Source organism: Anthonomus grandis, chromosome 2 (assembly GCF_022605725.1).
Source record: "Anthonomus grandis grandis chromosome 2, icAntGran1.3, whole genome shotgun sequence".
Classification (NCBI taxonomy): Eukaryota; Metazoa; Arthropoda; class Insecta; order Coleoptera; family Curculionidae; genus Anthonomus; species Anthonomus grandis.
The window spans coordinates 12,300,904-12,328,229 of NC_065547.1; the positions used below are offsets into that span (position 1 = coordinate 12,300,904).

Below are 27,326 nucleotides of genomic sequence, written 5' to 3' on the forward strand. Positions count from 1 at the left end.
CGATGACAGATGTCAATTACACAACCGCTTATGAAATGCTAGTTAAGCGATATGAAAACCCTCGTTTAGTTGCGGCCACACACTGGGCAGCTATCGAAAATAACCCCAAACTCACAACTGAGAATCCTGCCGAGTTAAGACAACTTTTGGATACATTTTCTGATAATCTTGCTGCATTAGGAAATCTTAACTTTCCTGTAGCTTCATGGGATTTCATTTTGGTTCAGATGTTGCTTAAACGCTTACATGTTTCTATTGCTACTGAATTCGAATTGCAATATGATTCACATACTACTCCATCATTTCAACAGCTTACAACCTATCTACATAAGCGTTGTGCCGCTCTCGACAATGTTTGCTCAGCCCTTCATGAAAAAGATAAAAAATCACTTAAGAGAGAGGATCGCTTCTCAAATTCCAAGGTTGCTCTTCTAGGCACTGAGCAATCTAAATCTAGCAGTTGTGCTATTTGTAAAACAGCACATTCTGTTTATCGTTGTCCTATCTTTTTAACAAAAACTCCTAATGATAGATACCAACTTGTAAAATCGCTGAAAATGTGTTTAAATTGCCTAAGTAGTAGTCATTCTGTCAAAGAATGTAAATCGCCGCATGTTTGTCATAAATGTAGACAAAAACATCATACTTTACTTCATTTTGAGAGAAATTATTTTTCTGGTAGTAGCAGCAGTACTACACCACCCGCACTCTCATCAACCAGCTCCATCCACAATGATCAACCATCTAGCTCTCAGGCGGACTCCAGGTCTACCAATTCTTCGCATCTGGTAGCGAGTAGCCTTAACAATTATAATTCTAGTAATGTGCTGCTTTCTACGGCTCTTATAGATATGTTAGATGGGTCAGGAACATTTCAGAAAATTAGAATATTGCTTGATTCTGGCTCGCAACTTCACTTTATCTCACAAAATTGTGTTAAACGTCTTGGACTTACTTCCTATAAGACGCCTTGCTCCGTTCAAGGTATTGGAGAAGCTCATGTACAAAACTGTGCAAGAAGTGTATTTACCAAGATTCGACCTTGTAATAAATTCACTCCCAATTTTGATTTGGAAGCTGCAGTTCTTCCAAAAATTTGCGGGCTATTACCTAGTCATCCTATTTCTACCACAAACTGGCCTCATTTACGCAGCGCGTCCTTGGCTGACCCTTTCTATGATACTCCTAGCTCTATTGATCTATTAATAGGTGCTCCATTGTTTCCCTATATTTTACTGGAGGGTAGACTTACCGGTGACTATAATGAGCCAGTGGGAATTAACACTGTTTTTGGTTTTATATTGATGGGTAAAACGGTTTCCAACTCTTCACCTATCGCTACACAATCGCTTCTCTGTTATCAGGCATCAGTTAATGATACTTTGCAGAAGTTTTGGGAAGTTGAAGAAGTACCACATGTCAAAGTTTTATCTCCTAAGGACGAGAAATGCGAAAATATTTTCCGTAAAACTACGTATCGCAATCGGGATGGCCGATTTGTGGTTTCCTTGCCCTTCCGAGGTGATGAGCCTATTTTTTATGGAAGTAGAGAATTAGCTCTTCGCAATTTCTTATCGTTAGAACGCAGGTTACAGCAAAATCCGAAGCTTTATGCAGATTATGCTGCTTTTATAAAGGAATATTTAGATCAGAACCATATGGAATTAGTATCTTCAGATGTAATCCTAAAAAAGTCATTCTATATTCCACATCACTGTGTTTTAAAGGATTCAAGTCCCACTACTAAGCTTTGTGTCGTATTCAATGCCTCTGCCAAATCATCAGATGGTATGTCACTTAATGATCATCTTCTGTCTGGCCCGAAATTGCAAGCTGACATTTTTGCGTTGCTTCTTGGTTTTAGAATTCATCGATTTGTTTTCCTAGCGGATATTCGTCAAATGTTTCGGCAAATTATCGTTAACCCTGCCCACACTGATTATCAGAGAATTGTTTGGCGCTTTTCTAAAGATCAACCTATAGCTGATTACCGCCTTCTCACGGTAACGTATGGACTAACATGCGCGCCTTATTTGGCTATCAAGTCATTGTTTGTTCTGGCTGAAGAGGAAAAGGATAATTTTCCTGAGGCCTCGCAAATTATTTTAAATTCATGCTATGTTGATGATCTAACTGGAGGTTCATCAACAATTGAAGATTCTAGAAAACTTCAAAAAGACTTAGTACTGATGCTGTAGAAAGGAGGGTTCGAACTTCGAAAGTGGTGTAGCAATGATCCTCGCTTGCTAGCTGATTTACCTCCTTCTTATTTGTATAATGAGGACATTTCTCTGAATTTTGATTCAGAAAGTCCGCTAAAAGTTTTAGGTCTTTATTGGAACCATTCCTCTGACGTGTTTCAATTTTTCGTTAACTCTGTGGATAGGGGTTGTACTAAACGCCTATTGTTATCTAATTTGGCAAAAATTTTTGACTCACTCGGCTTTCTTTCACCTTTAACGTTTCTCGTCAAGTTTTTAATTCAGCGTTTGTGGAATTTAAAGTTGGATTGGGATGCAACGCCTCCAAATGATATTCTTAATCTTTGGAAACAATATGTTAGCGATATTTTAACCCTTTCTAGCCTCAAAATTCCTCGCCTACTATTTCCCTATTCTCCTGTTGAAACTTTGGAACTACATGGTTTCTGTGATAGCTCCGAAAAGGGTTACTGTGCCGTTATTTATTTTTGTAGTTTACTACCTAACGGTCAGGCAACCACTCGTTTTAGTTGTGCAAAATCAAAAGTTGCACCACTAAAGACACTTTCTATACCACGTCTAGAACTTTGTGCGGCCGTGCTATTGTCTCGTTTGCTATCACATGTTTACGATATTTATAAAACATCTTTTGTTATCAATAAAATATACGCCTGGAGTGATTCTACAATAGCACTTTCTTGGATTAAAGCTTCTCCGCATCGGTGGAGTACTTTTGTTAGCAACCGCGTTTCTTTTATCCAAGAAAGATTACCTTTATCTTGTTGGCATCATGTTTCATCTGAGAATAATCCAGCCGACCTCGGTTCTAGAGGTTTGCTCCCTATGGAGTTATGTAATAGTTCGCTTTGGTGGGCGGGTCCTAGTTTTTTAATTAGCTCAACTCGCAACTGGATCCCCTTCATAAACACTCCTTCAACTTCACATGATTTACCTGAAGAAAAGAAAACATGTCTCTCAATTTTTTCTTCTAAGGGTTTTCTGGATAATCTTATTTCAAGGTTCTCGTCGCTCGACAAACTGAAACGCATTATGGCCTATATTCTTCGCTATAAGCATAATATTTCATTGCCCCGCAAAAAATATGAGGGTAACCTTACTTTGGTAGAACTCCACAATGCATTAATGCTTTTGGTTAGACATGTTCAGTCGCAAACCTTTTCCTCGGATATAATGTTAATTCAAGGAAATAAAATACCTTCGAAAGCGTTTAGAAAATTGAATGTTTTCCTAGATAGTGCTGGGATACTACGTGTCGGTAGTAGATTAAAACATTCTTTAAGTTTTAACAATAACTATCCCGCTCTCCTACCCAGTAATCACGAGTTTACAAGGCTTGTAGTTACTTTTTTTCATTTAAAGTATTTTCATGCTGGTGTGCAGAGTGTTCAGTTTCTTATTACACAGCATTTTTGGATATTGTCATCTAAAGCCGTTATTCGTCGTATTCTTGGTAAATGTGTTAGATGCTTTAGATGTAGGCCTCAGTCAATTCAACCTCCTATGGGTGATTTGCCTGCATCCCGCGTATCACAGGTAAAACCTTTTCTTCATACCGGCGTTGATTATGCTGGTCCATTCAATGTCATGATGTCTCGTTACCGCGGCTGTCGTACCAGTAAGGCCTATTTATGTTTGTTTGTTTGCTTTGCGACTAAAGCTTTGCATTTAGAATTGGTATCCAGTCTATCTACGGAAGCTTTCTTAGCTGCTTTGAGACGATTTGTAGCTCGCCGAGGTCGCTGCCAACATTTGTACAGCGATTGTGGTAGCAACTTTATTGGTGCATCCAAGCAGTTAAATAATTTTATGTTAAAATCCGCCGCATCTGAAGGTATAACATGGCATTTTAACCCCCCCTCTGCGCCCCACTTTGGAGGATTGTGGGAGGCCGGAGTGAAATCTGTAAAAACTCATTTATACAGAGTCATTGGTATGCAGTGTTTGACCTATGAGGAGCTAAATACTGTATTGGTTCAGATTGAAGCCTTTCTTAACTCGCGACCTCTTACACCCTTTAGTAATGATCCCAATGATATGACTGCTCTAACCCCGGGTCATTTCCTGACCCTGGAACCTCTGAGTGTTCCTCCTGAATTGGATGTCAACTCACTTCCCGTTCGTCAATTGGATCGTTGGCAAATGCTTCAAAAAATGCACCAAGATTTTTGGCGTCGTTGGTCTGGTGAGTACTTGCATACGTTGCACCAACGTGCTAAGTGGCATAAATCCAGTGGTAATCTTTCACCAGGAACTTTAGTTTTAATTCGCAATGATTTGGCCCCTCCTCTGCATTGGTCAATGGGCCGCATAACTGAGGTACATCCAGGTTTAGATGGAATAGTGAGAGTTGTTACTGTTCGCACTAGTAATGGGACTTTAAAGCGACCTGTGGTGAAGCTCTGTCCTTTGCCACTTTCGGAGGACTGAAAAATGCAATGCATTTTGGTGGGCGGTATGTTAAGTTTTCATTTAATTTTCATTTAGTTTATTTAGTTCATATTAATTCTTGTTCTTTTATCACTCGGTATTTTTCTTTAGTTAAATTTGGTGCCTTTGGTTGACTCACCTTGTTAAGGAAGTATTTCATTTGTTTAAATATTTTATTTTTTTTGTTGAATTTCAACACCTCGTTTTGAGGCCTTAAACAGTGCGCGACACATTCGAGCTCTAAGCGTCAAACAGTTTAGAGTCGCGACTCAACACCGAAAAATCGCTAGCGTGAAAGTGTAGATAATTCGCAAATCTCGGCCACCGATAATAGAAGGTAAGGTCTCACAACAGCGTTTTCCAAGTTTTTTAGTTAATTTCATTAAGTGTTTACAGTCCACTAAATTACCTTTTTTTTCATCGTGAGTTAACTAACTTTTTTATTTTATTTTTTTTATTTGAACCCAGCGCAATTAATCAACAACAACTAATGACTTTCTGAATCAAAAGTAAGAAGCTCCATTTCGTCTTATCCAGGTTTAAATGTATTATTTGGAGGAATGTCCATAGAAGCAATCACTTTTTTATTATCTTCCTTATTTGTACGGATTTTTTGGTGGTATACACTTATATGGCTTACTTACATATACTTACATAGTGATACAGGGTTTTAAGGTGGTATACTGATATACTTTACTAAAGACTGTAAATTGTTTCATTTTTTCATACTAATGTTTAAAGTTTCTTTATTAAGGTGGACAATACAGTTTTCAGAGTAGTGATTTGGCCAGACGCCAAAGATGGACACTCACATGATAAGAATGAAAAACCATTATTAAGGTTACACTTAAAATCAAATGCATAGGATTTTAGGTTTTTATTGTATTTAAAGTGAAATATTTGTTTGTTGACATACTAGATTAGTTTTTTTTTCAGTGTGCTGTTTTGGGTTACTTATTATAGCATTACAATTGTTAAATGTCGGTCTTATCACGTTAATCTAGTCAGAGGATATAAATACTTGTGGCATTTTTCTTTTGCATTTTTAGATAATGCTAAGAGACCGATTACACTTCATATAAGTATGGCCGGGTTCCAATAATTTATAGTCAATTTGTTTAAGCTGGGTTTCCCTAGCCATAAACATGACCATCTTGCATATACATTTATTTTTATTTTGACCACCATAAAGCTATAGGCTATTATTTTTTATTTTATCTGAAATAAGGTTAGGTACTTAAGCTATAATTTATTTATAATTTTAGACACTTAAGCCATAAGTTAATTGCTTTTAATTATAGGCATTTTAGTGATTTTGTTATTTATTAGTTTCAGTCTCAGTTAAGCTGTTTATATTATATTTAATTAAGGTCTAATTTCTTAATTTTAGTTAGCTACAGAACGCCTTTTTATTGCGGACTTAGTATTTATTTTTATTTTAATATTTCCAGAACACTTTTTAAAATTCCAAGCAAATTAATTTGTTTAATTAAATAATTCATAGAATACTTATTTTCAAGTAAAATTATTTGATCATTTTAGGCGGTTAAATTAATAATTTAATTTTTCTGGATAAGGTTAGGTTACAGTTCTTTTTTCAGGCAATTATCCTGTGTTTTTTTTATATTTCAGGGAGTAAAATTTTGCCAGGTATCTGTTTGGATGTATAAACATAAATCTACTAATGTTTATTGCTGGAATTCTATTTAAGATTATTGGTGTTACATCACTTCAAAGATCAAAAATGAAACTTAAGACATTTCATAAAAAATGCTAGAAAATATAGTTAAATTAGATTTTCCTGGTTTAACTAAGTTAAATAGTTAAACAATTACGCAGTTAATCTATAGAATAATTACTTTTAGTAGGCATATAATCAACGGAATAATTTCTCCTTATTCTTGATATTTTGGTGGCATATTATGATTAGTTAGTTTTGTTACGATTTTAGGCATTTAAAAATATATACCTAGTTTAAATTTGCTTATATCATAGATTATTCACATAATTAGAATTAAAAGTATTATTAGTAATTAAGACTCAACAAAAAAATACCTGATTTTTTTACATTCTATGCAAATGTCTGATAATGAAATAATTAAAAAAATATATTAATTAGTTTTTAATATTGACATCCATGATTTTATAGAATTTCAAATAACATCTAGAATTTTATTGCGTTATTTAAAAGTCAGAATTTTATTTCTGACATTTGAATAACGATTTTCCTTTAGGTTAAAATAGTTTAATCCTAGATTAATTGCTTTAAATTTGTTTTATTAAATCCACATATTTTATGGATTATTTTTAACTCCAGTCAGTAAAACCATTAATTTATTTTTTCTGGTATTTTTGTTCAAAATTTCAGGCACTTAAGCTATAATTTATTTTTAATTTTAGGTAGTTAAGTCCTAAATTAATTGCTTTTAGTTTCGGGCATTTAAGTGATTTTTTTACTCATTAGTTAAAGGATCATTATAAGTTATCATCATTATCATCATTATAATTATAGTTAAAGGATTATTTTCTTATTTTAGCAATTATCGTATACTTTTTTAATTTAGACTTTGTTTTTGTTTTAGTTTTTCAGGTACACTTTTTCAAAATCCAGGCAATTAAATAATTTTTGTTTTGATTTAAGATAAAATAATAAACTATGAATTAATGAATTTTAATATCAGGAGTTAATTAAATATACGATTTAAGGTAAAAAAACATTTTGTTTCAAGCAACTTTAAAAAAATTACAAATGTTAGTGTTAATTTTAGACAATTAATGGGTTTTTATTTCAGTACTATTTTAAGTAATATTATTCTAGGCAGATACCGATAATCGTTCCTTTTTTATCTCAGGAAAAACCTGAAAAATTTACGAAATTTTAGTCCAATTAACTCCAATTAACAATTTAACCCTAGATTAATTACTTTTAATCTGTTTTATTAAACCCACATATTTTATGCACTATTTTTAACTCCAGTCAGTAAAGCCATTAATTTATTTTTTCTGGTATTTTTGTTCAAAATTTCAGGCACTTAAGCTATAATTTATTTTTAATTTTAGGTAGTTAAGTCCTAAATTAATTTTAATTTCGGGCATTTAGGTGATTTTGTTACTTATTAATTTCAGACTAAGTTAAGCTGTGTAATAATTAATTAAAGGATTATTTTCTTATTTTAGCAATTATCGTATACTTTTTTAATTTGGACCTTGTCTTTGTTTTAGTTTTTCAGGTACACTTTTTCAAAGTGCAGGCAATTAAACAATTTTTGTTTTGAACTTAGCCAAAATAATAAAACCATGGTTTAATAAATTTTAATGTCAGGCAGTTAATTAAATATACGATTTAAGGTAAAAAAGGCATACACTTTGTTTCAAGGAATTTAAAATTTGGTGTTAATTTTAGGTAATTAATGGGTTTTTATTCCAGTACTATTAATACTACTAGTGAGAATTAAGTATTATTATTCTAGGCAGTAGATATAAAAGTAGATAGTAGTAGTAGATGTATAAAAGTGTATGACCAGTAGGGTGGAGCGACAATATAGGACTTAAAATTTTTTTTTGAAAATCAAAATGCCTAACTTGGATAAAGATGTGCTTGGGAATAAGAGGTTTTTTTCTCTTTTTATTTATTTTTTACCGACATCCCCTCCACCGCCACAGGGCCGGAATTTTTGTCGTTTTTTTTTTTGAAAATTAAGATGCCTGGCTTTGGGAAAGATGTATTTAGGAATAAGGAGTTTTTTGCTGTTTTTATTTATTTTTTACTAGCATCCTCTCCACCGCCACAGGGTGTATACATATATATATAAATATTTTTTTTAAGTATCATGATACCTGGTTTTGGGAAGAATATGCTTGGGAATAAGAGGTTTTTTGATGTTTTATGTTTTTTTTTTCATATCCCAACAACTCACCGACCAAAATCCCTATAAATAACCCAGAATAAAAATACACATATTATGGTTTTGTAAAGCAAAAATTTAATAAATATACTAATAATTGTGCAACACTACTTTGAAGGAAAATCTTTTTTAGTCTCAAATTTTGGCATAATGGACCGTGACTCTAATTTACTTTTTATTACTCCATCTCTTCTTTCATAATCACAAACTGTAGTATGTACCTCAGTTACCAGTTTTACGGCTCTTTCCACAGCTTGTGTGTGGCAAGGGTAATCTTTAATATATGATATTGTAGAATGTTCTGGATCGTTTACTATTTTTTGTAGCGCAACTTCCGTTAATGAAAACGTTATTGGGGGTTCGGTCCAACTTACATGTTGGTAGTCTACTAGCTCATAGTAATCTGAACCTTGAAAATTAAAATCTGGAACGACAAAATTTCGTTGTCTTAATTGACTATGATGTGTTTTAGCCCTGGCCTTCAAAATTCTGCAATAAGCTAGCTGCCTTATATATCTCCGATCATCCCACAACATAGACAATATTATATTTTCCGGGTGTCAAAAAAAACTATTCCTATTAATCACGTTGTGAATGATTTTTTTAAGTCATCTGACAAATAGTTGCATAATTGAATGGTTTTGAAAATATGTTTTGCGCCATGAATGCATGAAGGCTTCGTTTTAATAAAAAACCATATAGGGCCATACACTTTAGTTATGAATGTTACTAATGTAATTAAGTTTTGAGTTGGATTTACGGTGCTTACATATAAACGTAATAGTCTGTTTGCAGTAGTCAACCATCGGGAATGGACTAGTCGGCCTGGGTCACGTTTTAAGAGAGATTCGGAGCAGTAACCATTTTTAATAGCTAAATACATTTCATAAAGGTATTTTTGATCTATACTTAACTCTATGTTCGTATCAATATCAGGTAATTCACACGCTATTATAGAAAATTCTACGCTTGGTAGTTTTTCGCAATCGTTTAACCGCTTTCCTATAGGCCCACGAAATGCTCGAGGTCCAGTTGTTTCACCGTCAAGGTGTTGCAGTATATGTCGCAGAGGAAGCTCATTCGCATGCGACTGGCAAATAAACCATTGCAGGGGTCGCTTAATGTTTCTTTCGAGTAATGAAATAATTCCTCCCTTGGATCCTACATTGATATTTGTTCCGTCGCAACCAACCGCTTCTGAACTGTCGAGCGAAATTAAGGGGTTATCTAAGAATTCAGTCAAAAAATTCAAAATGCTTAAGGCAGTTCCAGAAACAGGGGAAAGATGACCGATATAGTTTGAACCTGGTTCTTGTAATAAAGTTATATGTTCCTTGACTACTATCCTTTTTCTATTGTCTGTAAATATTAATGTTTTGTCTTTACGTCCATCGAAGTACAAACCCCGCAACAGACCTATATTTGAAGATTTTTGTAGCTCTTGTCTTTTTTTCTGTCTTGCACGTCTGACTTTATGACGATCAATGATGTTCTGGGAGTCTTCGCTACGAATAATTCCATAATCTTGAAGCACGCCTAAAGCTATCGCTGCACCGGCTCTGTCTGACACCGCTTATCTGTCTAACATACTTGCCAACATGCAAAGGCTGCTAGTATTACGATTGCCGTTTGAGGTACTTGGATTATCAGAAAATAGTGGCAGTTCGGGAGAAAGATTGTCTTCATCGTTATCATATTTACCTTTCTCACTTTCGAAATCAGGTTGACCTTCAAGCAGCAAAATATCACTGCTGTCCTATGTTGTTTTTTTGACTCCTACTTTCTCTTTTTTGTTGATGTCGAACAGCCTTAAAATCAACAGACCCAATCATCATTTTTCTGTCCGACCTCTGATCTTGCAGGAATGGGCGTTCATTTAGAGGAACCTACAAATATTGACATTTGAAGAATCACAAATACAAACATACATTAATTACCCATACTCTTACCTTATTTGATTTTTAACATGAACACTTTTGAAAGTCAACACATTTGCATGCGGCAACATCAAATAATCGTTGGCTATCATTTACAAAATTTTCAATTTTGGACTTATACGAAGGAACGTCTTTTCTTTGTCGGTATGGCTTCAGGAGATCTTTTCTTTTTTTCTGGTACTCTTTAACTAGCGCCACAATTCTCTGATGACTTACTGTTGGTACAGACGCAGATTTCCAAATCTCTTCTATTTTTTGAGCGACAACTCCTGAAGCTTCGGATACAAGAAGATTGCGATTAACTTGACTTTCTTCCAAGTTATGTCGAATCCATAAAAAATACTTTATTACATCGAACAAACTAAGTCTTTTGGTGCACCAAAAATTGGACGTTCAATTGCCCTTCTTGTTGTAGACATTTTATTTCTTTATCACGAGTCAAAAAACGGAAAACAAATGCACGTGGGTACGTCGTCTACTAGCGTGATAAAACTAACTCGGGATCGGGATCGCAATAACCACAGTCGAGGTATAATACGAGTTCTACCGATATCGACCGACAATCGATTGGCGTTGTGCTCGTAACAAAGGACAACTAAGCTTCGGATAAATATAAGTAACCGATTAATGGCCGCTCATGCCATGTGCGAAATAATGTTTGGTATTAATTATTTTTTTTACCAAAAGGCTGACTGGGGAAAAGATGTATTATGATATTACAAATTTTTTTTTGTTATGAACAAAAATTATTACATTAGTCTTTCCACCGCCCCAAGGACAATATTCCAGAAATTAGAATGAAAGGGGTGGGGCGGTGGAAAGACTTTAGCCAAAAAATTAAGTTTTTGGCTAATTACTTATTTTTGCAATACACAACTTTCTACGTATCAGGCATGTCAATTTTTAAAAATAAAAAATATCGCTCCACCCTAATGACCAGCATGCTTGGGATAATGGATGAATTTTTCGATTTAAATAAATTGTTAAATGTGTGGAAAAAAGGACACTGAATATTAATTTTTCTTCGAATAAATGAGTAAATGTGTTAAAAATATATACCATAAATCAAGTCCGAAAACCCCTAAGAAGCGATACGCCAATTTCCAAAAACTTTTTACCCAAATCCTCCACCTTAAAACTAACCTATTGTAAATCATTTTATCAACACGAGAAATCCAAAAAGGAAGGAATCGACGATATAATTTAAGACACAGCCAGTATATCTTGCCCTTTCAAAAGTTTTAAGCGGAAAATATACCGTGGGGAGAAATTACTGGAGGGGATCCACTCTCGGGCATAAAACGAAAACTTGATACATATATATGCGGCAAAGGTTACGTAATTTAAAATTTAAAAGAAAAGTCAAATGATAAACACATACCAAATAAATTAATTTAGGATTTTTTTTTAATATAGGCCCATATGCGTGCATGTTAAAGGTCTATAAGATGCGATTAGTGCGAACATAACCGGTGATTTGTAGCGCACTCGGTGCCCTAATAACCCCCTTTTTTGGAAACGGTTTCGGAGGTAATGCAATAATGATTTGTTTTCACGATAGAACATTACGGGATTAGTGAGGGTTGGGTTTATGTGAGTCTTATCGCAGTTTCCATAGAGCTTTTCTTGGTTATTTTTCAGAGAAAAAGTGATTCTGTTTTTATTAAGACAGGATGTTTCAGAAAAATGGCACGGTTATGGGTTTTCGTTGCTTTTTTTTTAAGCCTGCAGTGATTTAAAATATATTTGGATATTTTGGTTTTTCAGATAAAGAATTTTGTTTTTTTTTTATTTTTTAATTACAGTCATCTAGATATTTGTTAAATCTTTAACAAATTAATTTTAAAATATTTCGAATTTTTAAAAAAAAGTCAATTTTTTATTTCAGACAGTTGAGAATATTTTTAAGATCATAATTCCATTAGACATAAAAAAATTTACTCATTGATTTTAAGCAGTTAAAATTTTTCTATTCTAATTTAAATTATTTTGTGTTTCTTTTAATGGGACTTTTAATTTATAATCATTATTCATTTATTCCAGGCACTTAAATACTTTTCTTATTGCAGGTAATTAATCGGAAATAGGTGAATTAAACTTCTAATGTAAATTGTCCTGAGTTGCTGAAAAGAAAATATTCCAAGCAATTGAGATTTTTTATTCTATTTTAGTGAAACAAACAAAGAAAGAAAACTATGTGAATTAATATTTAAATCTGAATTGTCCTAATTTTTTTTTAAATTTGAGAAATTATTAATTTATTTATTAAAGTTTTATGTAACTAAGGCTTCTCTTTTAGATTATTATTCATTGTTTAATTATCTTAATTTACAATGTCAGTTTTATAAACTTATATTTTATGCTTACTTATATCAATAAATTAGTTTTCCAAATAATTTTTTTTATTATAGGAAATTAAAGCAAATGAGTATTTTTTTAACTTTCTAAGAAATTTAATTTTAGGCAATGAATCATTACATGTTCAGGGATTTTAATCAAGCATTGATTTTTTTTTGAAAATTTTAGATTGATGAGCAAGTTTCAAAATTCTAAGTAATTAAATTTCAGAATTAATGATTTCTGATTTCCAACATTTCAACATGAGTTATGTATATATAAATTTATAGTTTGAGGTTTTTAAAGTATGACAGATAAACGAAAAATTAATTAATTAAAAATTAATTCTCACATGACGATAAGCCTGTGAGAAATAAATAGTCCAGTGACGTACCAAGTTTTATTTTATTTAACAATTTATTTAATATAAAGATTTTAAAAATTAAATTCCCTATGAAAAATTAATTCATATGGAGATTTCAATCTGCTTAGATCTAATGTGTCACTTCTGCTTACCAATTTCGAATTATCTATGATAAACTTTAGTACGTAGTTCCTACTAGAACTCTAGTACGAACCTCCTAGTTATTTTTGTATAATAAATTGAGGATTCTTAGTTAATTTATAACACTCGTGCGGGTTCTTATATAAAAAGTGTAAACTTGTAAAAATTTCCCTTCAAAAAAATTGGAATTTGAAAAAAAACTTTTTAATTAAATTTTCGACATTGGTTTGAACTAACCTTAAGTATTCTTACCCCTTGTTCTATGGACGTGTCAACAGGAAAACAGACCTCTCCTCTAGCAATGATTTGGGAGGCCTCAAAAGTCAAGCCTTAGTCGGACATATTTAAAACTGGCAACAGCCCACATTCAGTTAAGACAATGCAACTTGGAATGGAATATTCCATAGATGGTATCATATATTCCATAGATGGAATTGTTACTAACTGTCATTTTAATTTTGCTCGGCGGAAGATGATCCACATCTTTTAATGGCAGCACATCCGATTTGAACAAACGTATTTGATTTTCCTTTACCACCATAACAACATCTTTGTGGTTTAACACTGTCTGACCAATCATAACCGACACATACTGTATCTCATCAGGCACAATAAGTACAGGTACGGTTACGCTTATTAAATCCACTTCAATATCTATCTCTACCCTACCGACAGCAAAAGCAGTTCCACCACCATAGCCAGTAATTTTTACACTACAAGGTTTCCATGTAATTTCACATTTTTCTGCGGTAGTCACACGTATTGTAACTACGGCACACCCTGTATCAATAAGACTGTCACATGGAATAACACCTTACAGATAACCTCGTTACACCCTTCCGAGTTCTGGCTAGTCGCTTCACAGGTCAAAACGTTCGATGTAGAGACTCGATTTCTAAAACAATTAGTCACAGTGTGACCTAATTTCTTACACAAGGTGCAATCTACTTTAGGCTTACGACAGTCTCGTAAAATATGCCTCTTTTGTCTGCAATTAAAGCACTTATGTTTATCATCTTCGGGGTTCCCAATATTAGAGACGTATTAAAGGTCGTTGATCCTTGACAAACTTTTTGTCAAATTTATTGAAATAAGTGCCTTGCTTATTATGGGGTCGTTGTTCTTGAGTGGATGCGAGGCCTGATAAATATTCCCGGAACAAGTCCTCGGGTTCACAGTATCTACCTGCTTTTGCACCATTTTGAATTGCACTGTCTTCAATCCCGTCAATCAGCATAGCCACGGCATTTTTCTCTTTTATGTTGCAAGCACGAAGTAATTCCATTTTTCTGAAATACTACTCGGTCCACGATTGTCTTGGATTTTTATCTAAACCGATCATTTTCTTAACCTTCCGGAGCTCGCGCTAAGTATTTTGGAAAGGACGCTCGCATGCGGACTCAGAGTCCGCAGCCTTCAAATGTGCATATTTCTAAAAATTATTGGCAATAAAAGTTAATTTTTATTTATTTTAAGATTTTATTCATAAAATACATTGATTTTGGCATTTTAACAAAACTTATTACTACAAAAAAATTAAAATAAACATTTAACAACTTCCTAGAAATTAAAAATAAAAATGTATTTCATTCTGAGCGGCATTCATGACAAATAACAAGTGAATGCTCTAAACAAACACATTTGTGGCATTCAACACAAAAAAAACGAGAAGGTCTATTTTTTTTTCTATCGCAGTATGAGGAACGTCCACGTTGTCCTGCTGGTAGGGGCTCAGGTGTAGGTGTTTCCAGTCCGAAAAGTTCTTTTATTCTCAACTGCGTAGCCTTAGGAATAGTTTGCCTCATTCGACGGCGTATATAGCCCTCCACTAATTGAAATGACAAAGATCGCAAAAACTTTCTTCGTCGTATACTTTCATTATTATTTATTGAATGAACAACAAAAGAGTTTATTCCCGATACATTGAGTAACGAATAGAACACAACCATGGGCCATCTTCTTGTATTACGTGAACAGTTATAAGACGCACATAGCTTGTCAACACAGTCAACACCTCCTTTAGATGAGTTGTAGTTCAATATCATATCTGGTTTTCCAGTAGAAGCATCTATTTTATCGTCAAAATGCATACTTGATAAAAGCAGCACGTTTTTTTTCTTTTTTGGTGTATATGATATTAAAGTACAGTTATGACGAAAGGCGAACATGGACGATAAAAGTGGACGACCCAAAGGATTCGAAAATTCAGGTGGCAATTCCCTTTTGTTTTTTCTAACTGTACCTAATACAGTTAGCTTGAAATCGGACTGAAGGGAATTGAGTAGCTCCATACTGGTAAACCAGTTGTCAACTGTAATATTACGACAGGTTCCTTTTATTGATTGGCACAATTTCTGCACCACTGCAGTGGGAGAATTACTCGCTTGGAATGGACCCTCAGGCTGCTTTCCTACGTAAACCTCCATGTTGCAGGTGTAGAAAGTCTTGGCGTCTACCATAGCAAATATTTTTAGCCCATATTTATTGAATTTGCTAGGTATATACTGCCTAAAGTTGCAACGCCCCCGAAATGCTTCTAGCTTCTCGTTTATTGTTAGCCATTCTAAAGGTGTATAGGCTGAATCAAAGTTACCAACAACTGTATCAAACACTGTCCGGATGGCGGCTAGCTTGTCAGTCTGGTTTCGTTTATCTCTAGTTGCCAAATCATCAAAACGTAAATGATCTAGCAGAAATCAAAATCGACATTGGGACATCGTTAGTCGAAAAAGCTCAACGCCAGTACCATTCTGTGTCCATATTTCCTCAATATTAAGTCGATTAGATTTCAATACCCCAGATAAATAAAGCAATCCAATCAGTGCTTGTATTTCTAATATGTCCGTGTCTTTTGCATCTCTTTCACGTTGGTAATTGCCTCTACACATGGCAATATGTCTGTTTGTATTTTCGACTATCGAATTCAGTACTTCGTCTGTAAAAAAAAGCTTCCAAATATCAATTTCTCTTTTTAGGTCTTTCGCAGGTCTTTTTACCCCTGGAAGAGCTTTATCAAGTTCTCCGCCCTGGTTTTCACATTTCTTTTCGTCATATGTTTGGCCCACTCAGTTCCATCTTTGCCAATAAACACAGGGTAATTTCCCCTAGTGACTTCATCAGTGGCTTCCGTCTCCGAAGTTTCTTCTTCGGTATCACTATTCAAATCTTGCCTTTCTAAATTGTCTTCTTCTCCATCATCTTCTTGGTCCTCAAAATCACTCTTTGGCTCCTCATCATCTTCTTCCAAACATTCTTGCATGAACTTTTGCAAACGAGCCTCCTCTTGACTCCAGAAGCACGCCATCTATAAAAGTGTACAAATAATAATAATCTATCTTAAATTTTAATAATAAAAGCTAACACTCACCATTGCACCAGAAGTTTAACAAAAAAAAAAACGCATAAAAATATTTAAATTGAACGCTCGCGCGCGGACTTACAGTCCGCAGTGGCTACAATTTGGCAATAAACGCACACACCAACGCACAAATGAGCACTGACTGTAGGAGAACCCGGGATAAAAAGATACTTTAAAGATTAATCGAATACCATACTTACCTGTATGAAGATTAATCATAATTTTCCGAATTTGTCTTCCGATATGATTACGTCTGTAGTTTCTGTCTTTCCCATCTAGGCGATACGTTTTTTTAAAGTAAGCAAAACAAATGAGTCACACCCGACGACCATCTTCATGCCGTGCAGTGCGTGCCTTCATTCTGCTTTTTTTTTTTGGAGCGCAAAATTGTAAGGAAGCAGGGGATTTATGTATCGTGAGGTGGGTGGGCCGTAATCATATCGGAAGACAAATTCGGAAAATTATGATTAATCTTCATACAGGTAAGTATGGTATTCGATTAATCTTTAAATTTTCCTTCATTTGTCTTCCGATATGATTACGTCTGTAGCTGTTTAAAGTTTTTTTTAAAGCAATTTTGCCTGAAAAAAAAAATAAGAAAGTAAAACTATCATCGTTTTGCTTTCATTATAAATTTAATATACCTAATATTGGTATGATCAACTAAATAATAATAACAACGCTAATAATACTTACGTTAAGACAACGTTATATAGTATAATGGTTAACAAGTAATTACAGAATATAATGTAAAATATAAGATATAAACCGAACATAACCCCTAAACAAAATAGTAGTATTTAACATAGTTTGTTATTTCTCTAATGCTAATTTAAGAATTGTATTAGCAAAAATTTCATTTGGTTCACCGACAGGCCTGTTATAGAATTTTAGAAACACCTCAGATTCTAAACTCCAGCCAGCGGTATTTTTTATAGTATTTACATTGACCCCACACCTAAGGGCTGATGAGGTCGAAGCATGCCTTACACTATGACTTGAAAACCGTTCAATATTAATGCCGCTATTTTTAAGGCCTGCTTTTATCCATCTACTGATACTTTGACACGAGGCAGCGTGAAATGGTTTTTTATGTGTTAGAATAATGTTATTAATTTTGCCTCGTTGTAAGGAAGTTTTTTGAATACAAAAGTATATTGTTGTGGCTACACAAATTTCTAATTTTTCTTTGAAATATGGAAAAACTAAGGTAGGCTGTAGTTTGTTTGGACCTGAAGTTTTAATTTTTTCTGAAATTCTTATTTCGATTTTGTCCGTGGAACGAAATATATTATTTAACGTTATTTTACTTAGGGTTTGAACTCTGTGAGCTGTTGTAATAGCCATAAGGGTAACCAATTTTATTGTAAGTTTATCGATACTAAGATTTTCCAGTGGAAAAAGAGAAGCTAAATACTTTAGAACTGGATCTAAACTCCAAGTAATAGCATATTTTGGTTGAGGCGGTATAGTGTTGTAAGTATCTTTTATAAATCTTTTTATAATAATTTCGTCCTTGTTATCCACAGAAAAGATTAAATTAAGAGCTGACCTATATATATTATTAGATGAATATGAAAGGTTTTTATTAATCTCTTCTAACAGGAAATTTAAGTAAGTATTCAGGTTATATGAAAACATATCGATATTATTACCAATACAATAACTCCAAAATTTCTTATAACAGGTAGAGTATTGTTTAAGAGTCCCCTCGCTAATTGAGGAAATCATGATCGGGATAGCCGCTTCGGAAACGCTTCTTTTCATAAGAGCCCTCCGTATAACTTCCCTGCCACCAGGGAAATCTCCTTGCATAGCGGATGCTGTTGTCTAAAAGGAGAGAGAAGTAAGTTTTTGTTAGGACCAAAAACCAACGGTTTTTCTTGAAGTATTTTAAAAAAGAGTGGATACCAAGGCTGGGTCGGCCAGTCAGGTACCACTAATATACCACAAGCTTTTTCTTCTATTATTTTCTCTAATGCCCTTGGGAATATTCCAAGGAACCGTAAAGGCATGAACTGCTAAACAATTGGGATCTGGGAACCAAGATATATATTTTTTGCATTTAGTATTTAATTTGGTTGCGAAGAGATCTATCTCCGGTGTACCCCATTTATGAATTAGTTTTTGAAAAATTTGATTATTTAATTCATATTCTGTTTCTATAGCTAGACTTCTAGATTCTAGGTCGGCGTCTTTATTCTCTGATGATACTATGTATGATGCAAAAACTTTAATTTGATTCGCTTCACACCAATTCCATAGCTCTTGAGTAATTTCATTAAGGGTACCAAATTTTACACTGCCTCCTCGGTTTATACAGGCAATAGCAGTTTTGTTATCAACGCGTAATAGGACTTTTATATTTCTTAATTGTTTGCAAAATGATTGAATACCATAAAGAGCAGCTTTAATTTCAAGATAATTAATGTGAAATGAACATTCACTTGGTCCCCAGAACCCATGGCACTTTCCTTCGCTACAAAACGCACCCCAGCCGCTAGAAGAAGCATCGCTAAATATTTCTAAACTAAATTTTAGACTCTTTATGTGTTCACAATGATCTAAATTATTTTGGAACCATAAGAGTTCCTTTTTAATTTTTGAGGTGATGGCCATATAATTACTATAATTTTTAAGTTTAAGGGCCATACATTTTTCTCTTTCTAACATTTTTAGGTGATGTTGACTAAAAGGTATTGCAGGAGAAGCAGCTATTAAAGTACCTAACAATTTTGCAAAACCACGAATTTTTATTGTCAGTTTCTTGACATGTAATAGTAATTTTTTTATAGATTTACGTTGCTCATCCGGTAGTGAAATAGTCATATTTATTGTGTTGTATAAAAATCCTAAAAAGGTTAAACTTTGAACAGGAGTTAATTGACTCTTTTGTAAATTAATAATAAATCCCAATTTTTTTAACAGCTGTATCGTTATGTTAGTGTCATGTAAACATGTGTTTTTGTTTTTATTTATTATAAGAATATCATCTAAATCAATTACTAACACTAAACCCTTTAGTCGTAAAAACTTAACTACCTGTTTCATAATTTTTGTAAAAATATAAGGCGCGATGTTTAACCCAAATGGTAAACAATTAAATTCATATCGTTGATTATTAAAAATAAATCTTAAGTATTTTCTAGAGGATTTGTGAATAGAAAGAAGGAAATATGCATCTTTTAGATCTATCTTAGTTACAAAACAATCTTTTAAGAGAAGTTTTGCTATCGTTCTTTTGTCCTCGAGCTTAAAATGTGGTGCATGAATGTAGAAATTAAGATTCTTTAAATTCAGAATGAATCGTTGTTTATTATTTGGTTTGGGGGCAAGAAAAAATGTTGACAGGAATTCATTTTTGTTGTATGCACATTTTGAAATTGCACCGATATTTTTTAGTTTCGTAATATGTTTTTGAATACATGTTTTTGTACCTAATGCAAATTTAGATGTAATTTTTACAGGAATAGGTTCTTGAACAAATTTTATTTGAATTCCGTTTATGTATTGAAGTACGAATCTGTCATCAGTTAAGTCTTCCCAAACCGGTAAATAGTTTCGCAAGCGACCCGCATATTTAATATTTGTATTTACCAAGTTTAGTTTTTGCGGTAAGGGTTGGTCTGGTACGGTCTTCTCGTTGTTGCCATACGTGTTCCCCTTCCTTTCATCCTGGATCTGAATACTCCGCGCTGGTAGTTTAAATTCATTAAATTTGTATTTGTTTGGAAGCGTCTGGTAGTTGTTTGAATAGGTTTGGGTAGGTTAAAGGTCGAGAGGCCCGATGTTGAGGCTTTGGGAGCAAGTGGACCTGAGAATTGTTTCTTTTTGATCTCAATAGATGCTTTCTTTAAGTTTTGTTTAGCTTTTAGAGTTTCTTCAAAATTGGAACCAAACAGTTTATCATCAATGGAAGAGGATAGGGCCACGGCTTGTGCCTCAGAATTTAAAAATGGTGCAATCTTTTGTTTGCGTAACACCGAAATGGCATTATGTACGTTTGCGAAAAGTTGTGCACCATCTGCTAAACAAGTCAGGTTTTCTGTATTTTTCTCTTTTAATAACAGGTCCATTACTTTTCCTATTGCACTTAATCCATGACCCAACTGATATTGTAGGGATTTTAGGAGCCTGTCATGTTTGTTTGTTGTATCAGGAAGGCAGGCCAAAATTTCTTCATTGACTTTTGGAGGTAGTAATTGCTGACAGTTTGCTGGTAAATCGTACTTTTCAATAATTTTCTTACGTTCTTCTAAGCTTATTCCTTTTACTAAATATGACTGCCATCTTATTGCTATTTCGTTATGTAATTCAGCACCCAGTTTTGCATCATCCATAGGAGGTTTGGCTCCCAACGGCTTAAATTCATCCTCCAAAATAGGATCACCATTTTCCTCCTCGAGGTAGGTAGGTGGTTCATCATCTGCGTTGTCGTTCATGTTAAAATCGGTATTATCTTCTGTCTTAGTGTCACCCACGTTAACAAACACTATTTCTTCCTCCTCTCCAGAAGAACCTGGAATAGAGGATCTTCTTAAGACAACATTAATATAATGATAATGTTTATTTTAGATTATCATTATTAGTTGTAGTGTTGAATGACCTTGCCAATTTTATCTTACATTTACATAAATAGAGAGACCCCAAAAGAAAATTTACAGAACAAAATATAATTTATTTGTAACCTTTTAACTTTCAACATCCTTAATTACCCTCGGTTATAAGAACTGCTGACCAAGAGAGAGGCCCGTCACACCATATTAATTGCGTCTTATGTATAAACCCATAATAAAAACTTTAATGGTGTTAATATAAACAGAACAGATCTCTCAAATGTGTTTATTTTATTTTTGATTATTAGACGCATAATTTAGATTGTGTACTGAGTGTGCCACCTTCAATGATTAATTTAATAAGGTATCCACCCCGGCGGAAATGCGTAAATAGGGATGTGATTACATAACCTGTCGTTTTTATACCCTTGGTACAAAAAGACAAAATAAAATAAAAATAATACCAATTTTTGGCCCTTGACCCAAATTGCACTAAAATTTGTTGCCCTTGGCCAAATAATAAAAGAAGATTGTAGTTTGCCCTCGGCAAAATGGTAAATCAAAATATAATATTGGTCCTTGGCCTAATTTAAAGACTAAAATTTGTTGCCCTCGGCAAAATATCAAAAGAAGATTAGAGTTTGCCCTCGGCAAAATGGTAAACCAAAATATAATATTGTTATCTTTACCTGTAATGCCGTAATGAAATGAACAAAATTAGGCCCTAAGCCCCTTCACCATTTATTGGCATAATAAAATTACTGATTATGGGGTAAACATTTTTTTTTTTTTTTTTTTTTTTTTTTTTATTAATAACGTAGATCTAAAGTACTTACTTGGGGTAGGTGAGGAGATGAGGAGAGAGCCTCTTTCAATCTTTTCCTCATCCCGTCTAATTCCTCCAAAATATCACTTAATTCCCGCTTTTTGACACTCTTTTCCGAATCTCTTTTACGCGGCATTTTTTTAACGCAAGCTCGCACTAATCGATTAAAAACTGTACTCGCTAGATACGAAAAGCAGAATGAAGGCACGCACTGCACGGCATGAAGAGGGTCGTCGGGTGTGACTCATTTGTTTTGCTTACTTTAAAAAAACGTATCGCCTAGATGGGAAAGACAGAAACTACAGACGTAATCATATCGGAAGACAAATGAAGGAAAATTAATATTACAGCGCTGCGGGTTATCGATTGTCGAAATTAACGACAAAATAAAATAGTTGCGGAGTGAGAGTCCGCGCGCGAACTCCGGAAAGTTAAGAGTTGTAGGCAAATCTTGGTGATCCGGAAATGCATTAATAATTAAATTTTTCCATTCTGTCCAGGTGTGCTCATAAGTTTCCAAACTATTGTACCATGTCTTAGCGAAACCTTTTAAGCGCGACTGCATATCGATGCTTGAAAGGAAAAAGGTCATAAGCGACATTTTTTACAAAAAACACTTTTAAACACTACTAAATGCGATTTTTTTTCCTGCGTTATTATTTATTTAATAAACAGTGTGATTTTAGAAAACAATGAATAACGTTAGAGGGAAAATGTTGGTGGATTTAGCCAAACGCTCAACAAAACCTTGTGAAAGCAAAGAGAAAATTCGCAAAAACTTACTAAATTCAATTGACTGTCACAAGGTAATTATTATTATCGCATCTATTTTTTAAAGAACGTATTCCCAAAGCGCTATAAATTCATAATTTGTTTTAACTTGTAATTATTTCAGAATACTTCTGAAGAAATTTGTTCACCTACATTAGTATGTGAAAGTGCTTCAAGAAATATGAAACAAGAACAAATGGATAGTGTAGAGGTATCGTAAAACTTCATAACTTACCTAAAGGTATTTTAATTTAAATTATCCTTTCAGAGGTTAATTCCAGCAATATTTATGGATTCCCAACAAATTGTTTTTGAACAGTTTGGTGATAAAGAATATTCCATCACAGAACTGATTGATGATGCTCCTTCATCCGCAAATATAGCAGAACCGGTTACCTCAGATCATTTAGCAGAATTACTAACAAATCAACCCGCTAATAGTTCCTTTCTAACTCATAGTGAACAAAACGTGTGGGAAACAAACAATATTTTAAACAGTCCTGGTCCTTAAACAGTCATAAAAAGAAAATCACTTTGAAATAAAAAACGAAAAACTTTGGCATACATGGATTATTTATCTGAAGACGAAGCTTTCTTAGCAGAGGTTTATGGAAATGACGATTCGGATTTATGGGAAGGAGAATCTGATTCTTCATCTAGAAATAGTTGAACATGTGGAAAAGAAGCAGAAGCAAAAAAATGGCAATGAAGGAACAGGTAATGGGGGGAAGGAAAGTATTGTTGGAGAACTGGGCAGTGTTATTAAAAAAGAAAATAAAAGGAGAGTTAAAAAGAACGCCAAACAATCCGGCCAGGAATATACAAGAAGCGACGGCACTTTAGTCTCTGCCAAAAAACTAAGGCCCAATCCGTGTACAAGTAAAAAATGCGGCAACAACTGTGAAATTGTGACTGAAGAGAAAAGGAGCTTTTGGAGCCTTTCTCCAGAACGACGAAAGGACTGGATAGTTGGCTTAATGCAGAAATTACCAGTTAAACGAAAAAGATCTACTGGATCAGAAAAACGCCATTACACTTTTAAGTATTTTATAAACGAAGGTGAAGGCAAACGCGCAGTTTGCCTTCAATTCTTAGCTTGTACATTAGATGTGTCTCAGAAATTTATTTATTATACAATAAGTAACGCATCATTTGGTTCTGCCCAAGAAGATATGCGAGGGAAGAGCATTCCACCAAACAAAACCAAAGAGACTGCCAAAATTATAAATGGCATGAAAAGTTATGAATTATTTAAAAAAAAATGTTTAAATAGTCCTACTAGGAAATCAATAAATTGTCGCTTATGACCTTTCTCCTTTCAAGCATCGATATGGTAAATTGTTAAATTTTCATCCCAATTATTAATCGATTTTAGTTGATCTATCTTTTCGACCCACTTTATGAAACTCATTCCTATTAAATCGGGGGAAAACTCAGGAATACAATCAAAACGAATATTCTGATTGTGCAAAAGTGGACGAGATTTTTGAGTCAAAAGTTCTTTTACGGCATTTTCCAGATTTTTAATTTTTTTATTTTGGTCGGCAATAATGGACTCATTCATCTTACTTGCAACTTTCTTTCTTGGTGGTGGGTGGCTTTCAGGAGATAAGGACGTTTCCTTGACTTCCTTGGAGCCTTTCTGCTATATCTTCCATAATTAGTATCACTTTCTGACCCTGAACTTGAGGTAGAGGACGAAGAAGAAGAGCTGCGACACCTTTTATTTTTCTTGCCCCTGATGTCACAATTTAAAAAAAAAAAACACTTATTATTAACTTAAGCCACTAAATAATTCCTTAAAACACTAATGAGGTCTTGTAAGATAAAACAAGCAAACACTGTAATCCAATAAGTCTCTTCGAATAGAGTGTTATAATCCCACCGCTGCTTTATTAACACCCTTAAATAAAACGCCCAAATCAAATACAAAAATTAATTATTATTCCGGTCTTTTACAAACGAATCGATAGACTAACTCTTATATTTCTTTTTATAATCTTTTAGACGCAAAACCTTAAAAAATATCTTAAATAGCATAACACTACAAATTCCTATATCGGCCTCCTTGATCAGGCGGTGAGCCGGCCGTCGCCAAAGTTGCTTATAAAAGACAGTTTAAATAATTTTTTTAGTCTATTAAAATTAAATTTACTAAAAAAAAACTAAAAAGGAAAATAAATCTAAAATAACATTTTTCAATGATAAAGTGTAATATAAAATGATAAACAAATATATAGCCAGGTAAAACGTAATTTATATACCACTTCGTCGTTAGAAATTACTTTATAAAGTTTATTCTCCTTGGCTAATAACTTATATAGCACATGCCTTTCATACATTATAGCGCAAACATTTTTGCTGCAACGAATAACATGCTAATCTACCGTCGGTTATACGACGCGAGCTCTCGCTTTAAAATACACCGCTTGAAGCATATACTGGGCATAATAATAATCGATCAATCATGACATTATAGGGATTACTTTCCGCTGTCAGGCTTTAGCTTACATACTTTTTTTTAATGTTATTTTAATGTTTTTATCATCTATTAAAAAAACGACTAGATTACATTTTTTCAAGAAGAAAAAAATAAAAAATTAATAAAATTACAGACCGATTAAGACATAAAAATTACTTAAAATAGCCCCATTAAAAACCCCTAAAAAAACTTTCTCCTTAACGCGGTTAAAAAATACATCAACCGGGGCAATAAATAAAGCCATTCAAATGGTCTGAGATTATTATTTTGTCGTTCTCGAAGACAAGCCCTCCTTCTCCCGTTTAAAATACAAAGAAAGTTTCGTCGCTAAGAGTTAGCAGTGCAGGGGTAGGAGGGAGGGGAGGTTTGAAAATAAATTTAAAGTGCTAAAGAGTTCCCGTCATTTTCCGCTGGATTTTCCCGGCATTTTTGCGCCTTAATTCGAAAACTTATCCAGGATGGAGTTCGTTCTTTTAGACAATCTTCCCTATTAAATCTTTTAAAGTTTAGCATTCTGCGGGAGAATGTTTTGGACTACGCGAGTTCGCCTCTTCCAATTGAAAGTTTTAGTTGATCATTTGACAAGCTCCTTAAGAGTTATAGTTTTTTTTTATTGTTCAGGGTAACTTTTTATAATTCTAGAGTCAGGAAGCTCGAAAACTAAGATAAACGGTTAAAACGAAATATTACCTCAACGTCATTATGATTTTTTCATTAATTTTATTGCTATCCGGCCTAATGCCAGAAAACACGGAAACCTGAGTTTAGCCATTAAATTACGGATGCAATTATGGTTCCCTTTCAATAAAATTACAAAGTATGTAAAGGTCGCATGCACTTCCATATGATTAAGTTATTCTTAACATAAATCGATGCGGCGTTGTTTTTGTACTGCGACAGAACACACATTTTTAGGGTCGCAGATTTTGAGCGCGATTTTCGACATAAACAAATAATAAAATAAAAATGACGTTAGAAAATTGGAAAATAGAACCTTTGCAAAATTTCTATTTAATATAGATGCCTCAATGATAAATTTTTTGACACATAAAGGGATAGAAACTTAATATTATTATAAAAATGTAAAAACGTTAGTTATTCTCTTAGGTTTTGTACTATTTTATTGGTATTTTGTAGCTAAAGTTGATTCGTAGGGTTTATTTAGGATTCTACTTACTTTTGGTTGAATATTTTTATTTATTTTGTCTATTATTTAAGTAGTTCATCTTGTTTGAAGTCCCAATTTTGGCCCCAATTTAGGTTATTTAGGTTATATTATTGTAAATCCATGTATTCTTAATTTTCTAGAATTTGTATACTTGCTTGCTTTGACTGTCAGTATTCTCCGAAAATTATTGGTCTCTTTCGGCAAAAACAATAAAGAGAATTCTAAATATTTCTAAACTGTTCCATCGGGCTTTAAAAAGGACGCGCTTCATGACATTTCATTCAGTTTTAGTTGTTTAGTCAGTTTTTACCTTGGAAACAATTAAACGACTGTCAGGGTGAGTTAGGTTAGTATTTTTGACGTTGCCAATAAAAGTGTGTTCCTGAATTTCGTTACAATTGGTGTCAGAAGTAAAGGATATTTGGAAGCCTATTTTAGTGGATGCCTTTAACAAGAAGTCAGGTCAAGATGGAGACCGGGAAATTGATGGAGTTGCTATTAATGAAGTTTGACGAACAGAAAGTAGAACAAGAAGAAAGAGATCTTAAACAGAAAAAAGAACAAGAGGAACGAGACTGTAAACAAGAAGAGTCTGACCAAAATCAAATCTGACCTGAAGAAAGAACATAAAAACTTGATAAGAACCATGAAAGACGACCTAAAAAAAGAAAATGAGGAACGAGACAGAAAACAAGAACACCTTATAAAGACCATGAAAGGTGACTGAATTTAAAAGATAACCTTAAAAAGGAGCAGAACGAACAAGACAGAGAACAAAAGGAACGAGATTTACAACTTAGGGCAGATCTGGAGATGAATCAAAAACAATTCA

At 33.7% G+C, this 27,326-nt stretch overlaps 2 protein-coding genes and 1 long non-coding RNA gene across 8 annotated transcripts in view; 1 reads left to right on the top strand and 2 right to left on the bottom strand.

The window, feature by feature from the left end:
* Positions 1-27,326, top strand: part of LOC126750535 (limbic system-associated membrane protein-like) — a 524,620-nt gene that overhangs the window by 119,201 nt on the left and 378,093 nt on the right. The window lies entirely within an intron of this gene.
* Positions 9,402-11,176, bottom strand: LOC126750543 (uncharacterized). Its single transcript, XR_007665752.1, has 2 exons — positions 10,504-11,176; positions 9,402-10,440 (listed from the first exon to the last, which is right to left on the bottom strand). It is a non-coding gene; the product is annotated as an uncharacterized LOC126750543 (long non-coding RNA).
* LOC126750536 (uncharacterized) lies at positions 17,397-22,282 on the bottom strand. 3 transcript variants are annotated; one of them, XM_050460181.1, is made up of 3 exons: positions 22,084-22,282; positions 20,289-21,210; positions 17,397-18,521 (listed from the first exon to the last, which is right to left on the bottom strand). In XM_050460181.1, the coding sequence occupies exon 2, from the start codon at positions 21,131-21,133 to the stop codon at positions 20,294-20,296; it is 840 nt and encodes a 279-aa protein (XP_050316138.1). In that variant the 5' UTR covers positions 21,134-21,210; positions 22,084-22,282; the 3' UTR covers positions 17,397-18,521; positions 20,289-20,293. The 3 variants fall into 3 exon arrangements, with proteins under 3 accessions (XP_050316138.1, XP_050316137.1, XP_050316136.1); XM_050460179.1 differs by having other exon boundaries at positions 17,400-18,521; positions 22,084-22,278; XM_050460180.1 differs by having other exon boundaries at positions 20,289-22,282.

Excerpts from the sequence above, each read along its gene's own strand:
- LOC126750536 (XM_050460179.1), bottom strand. The coding sequence starts at position 18,506 with ATGCAAGGAGATTTCCCTGGTGGCAGGGAAGTTATACGGAGGGCTCTT.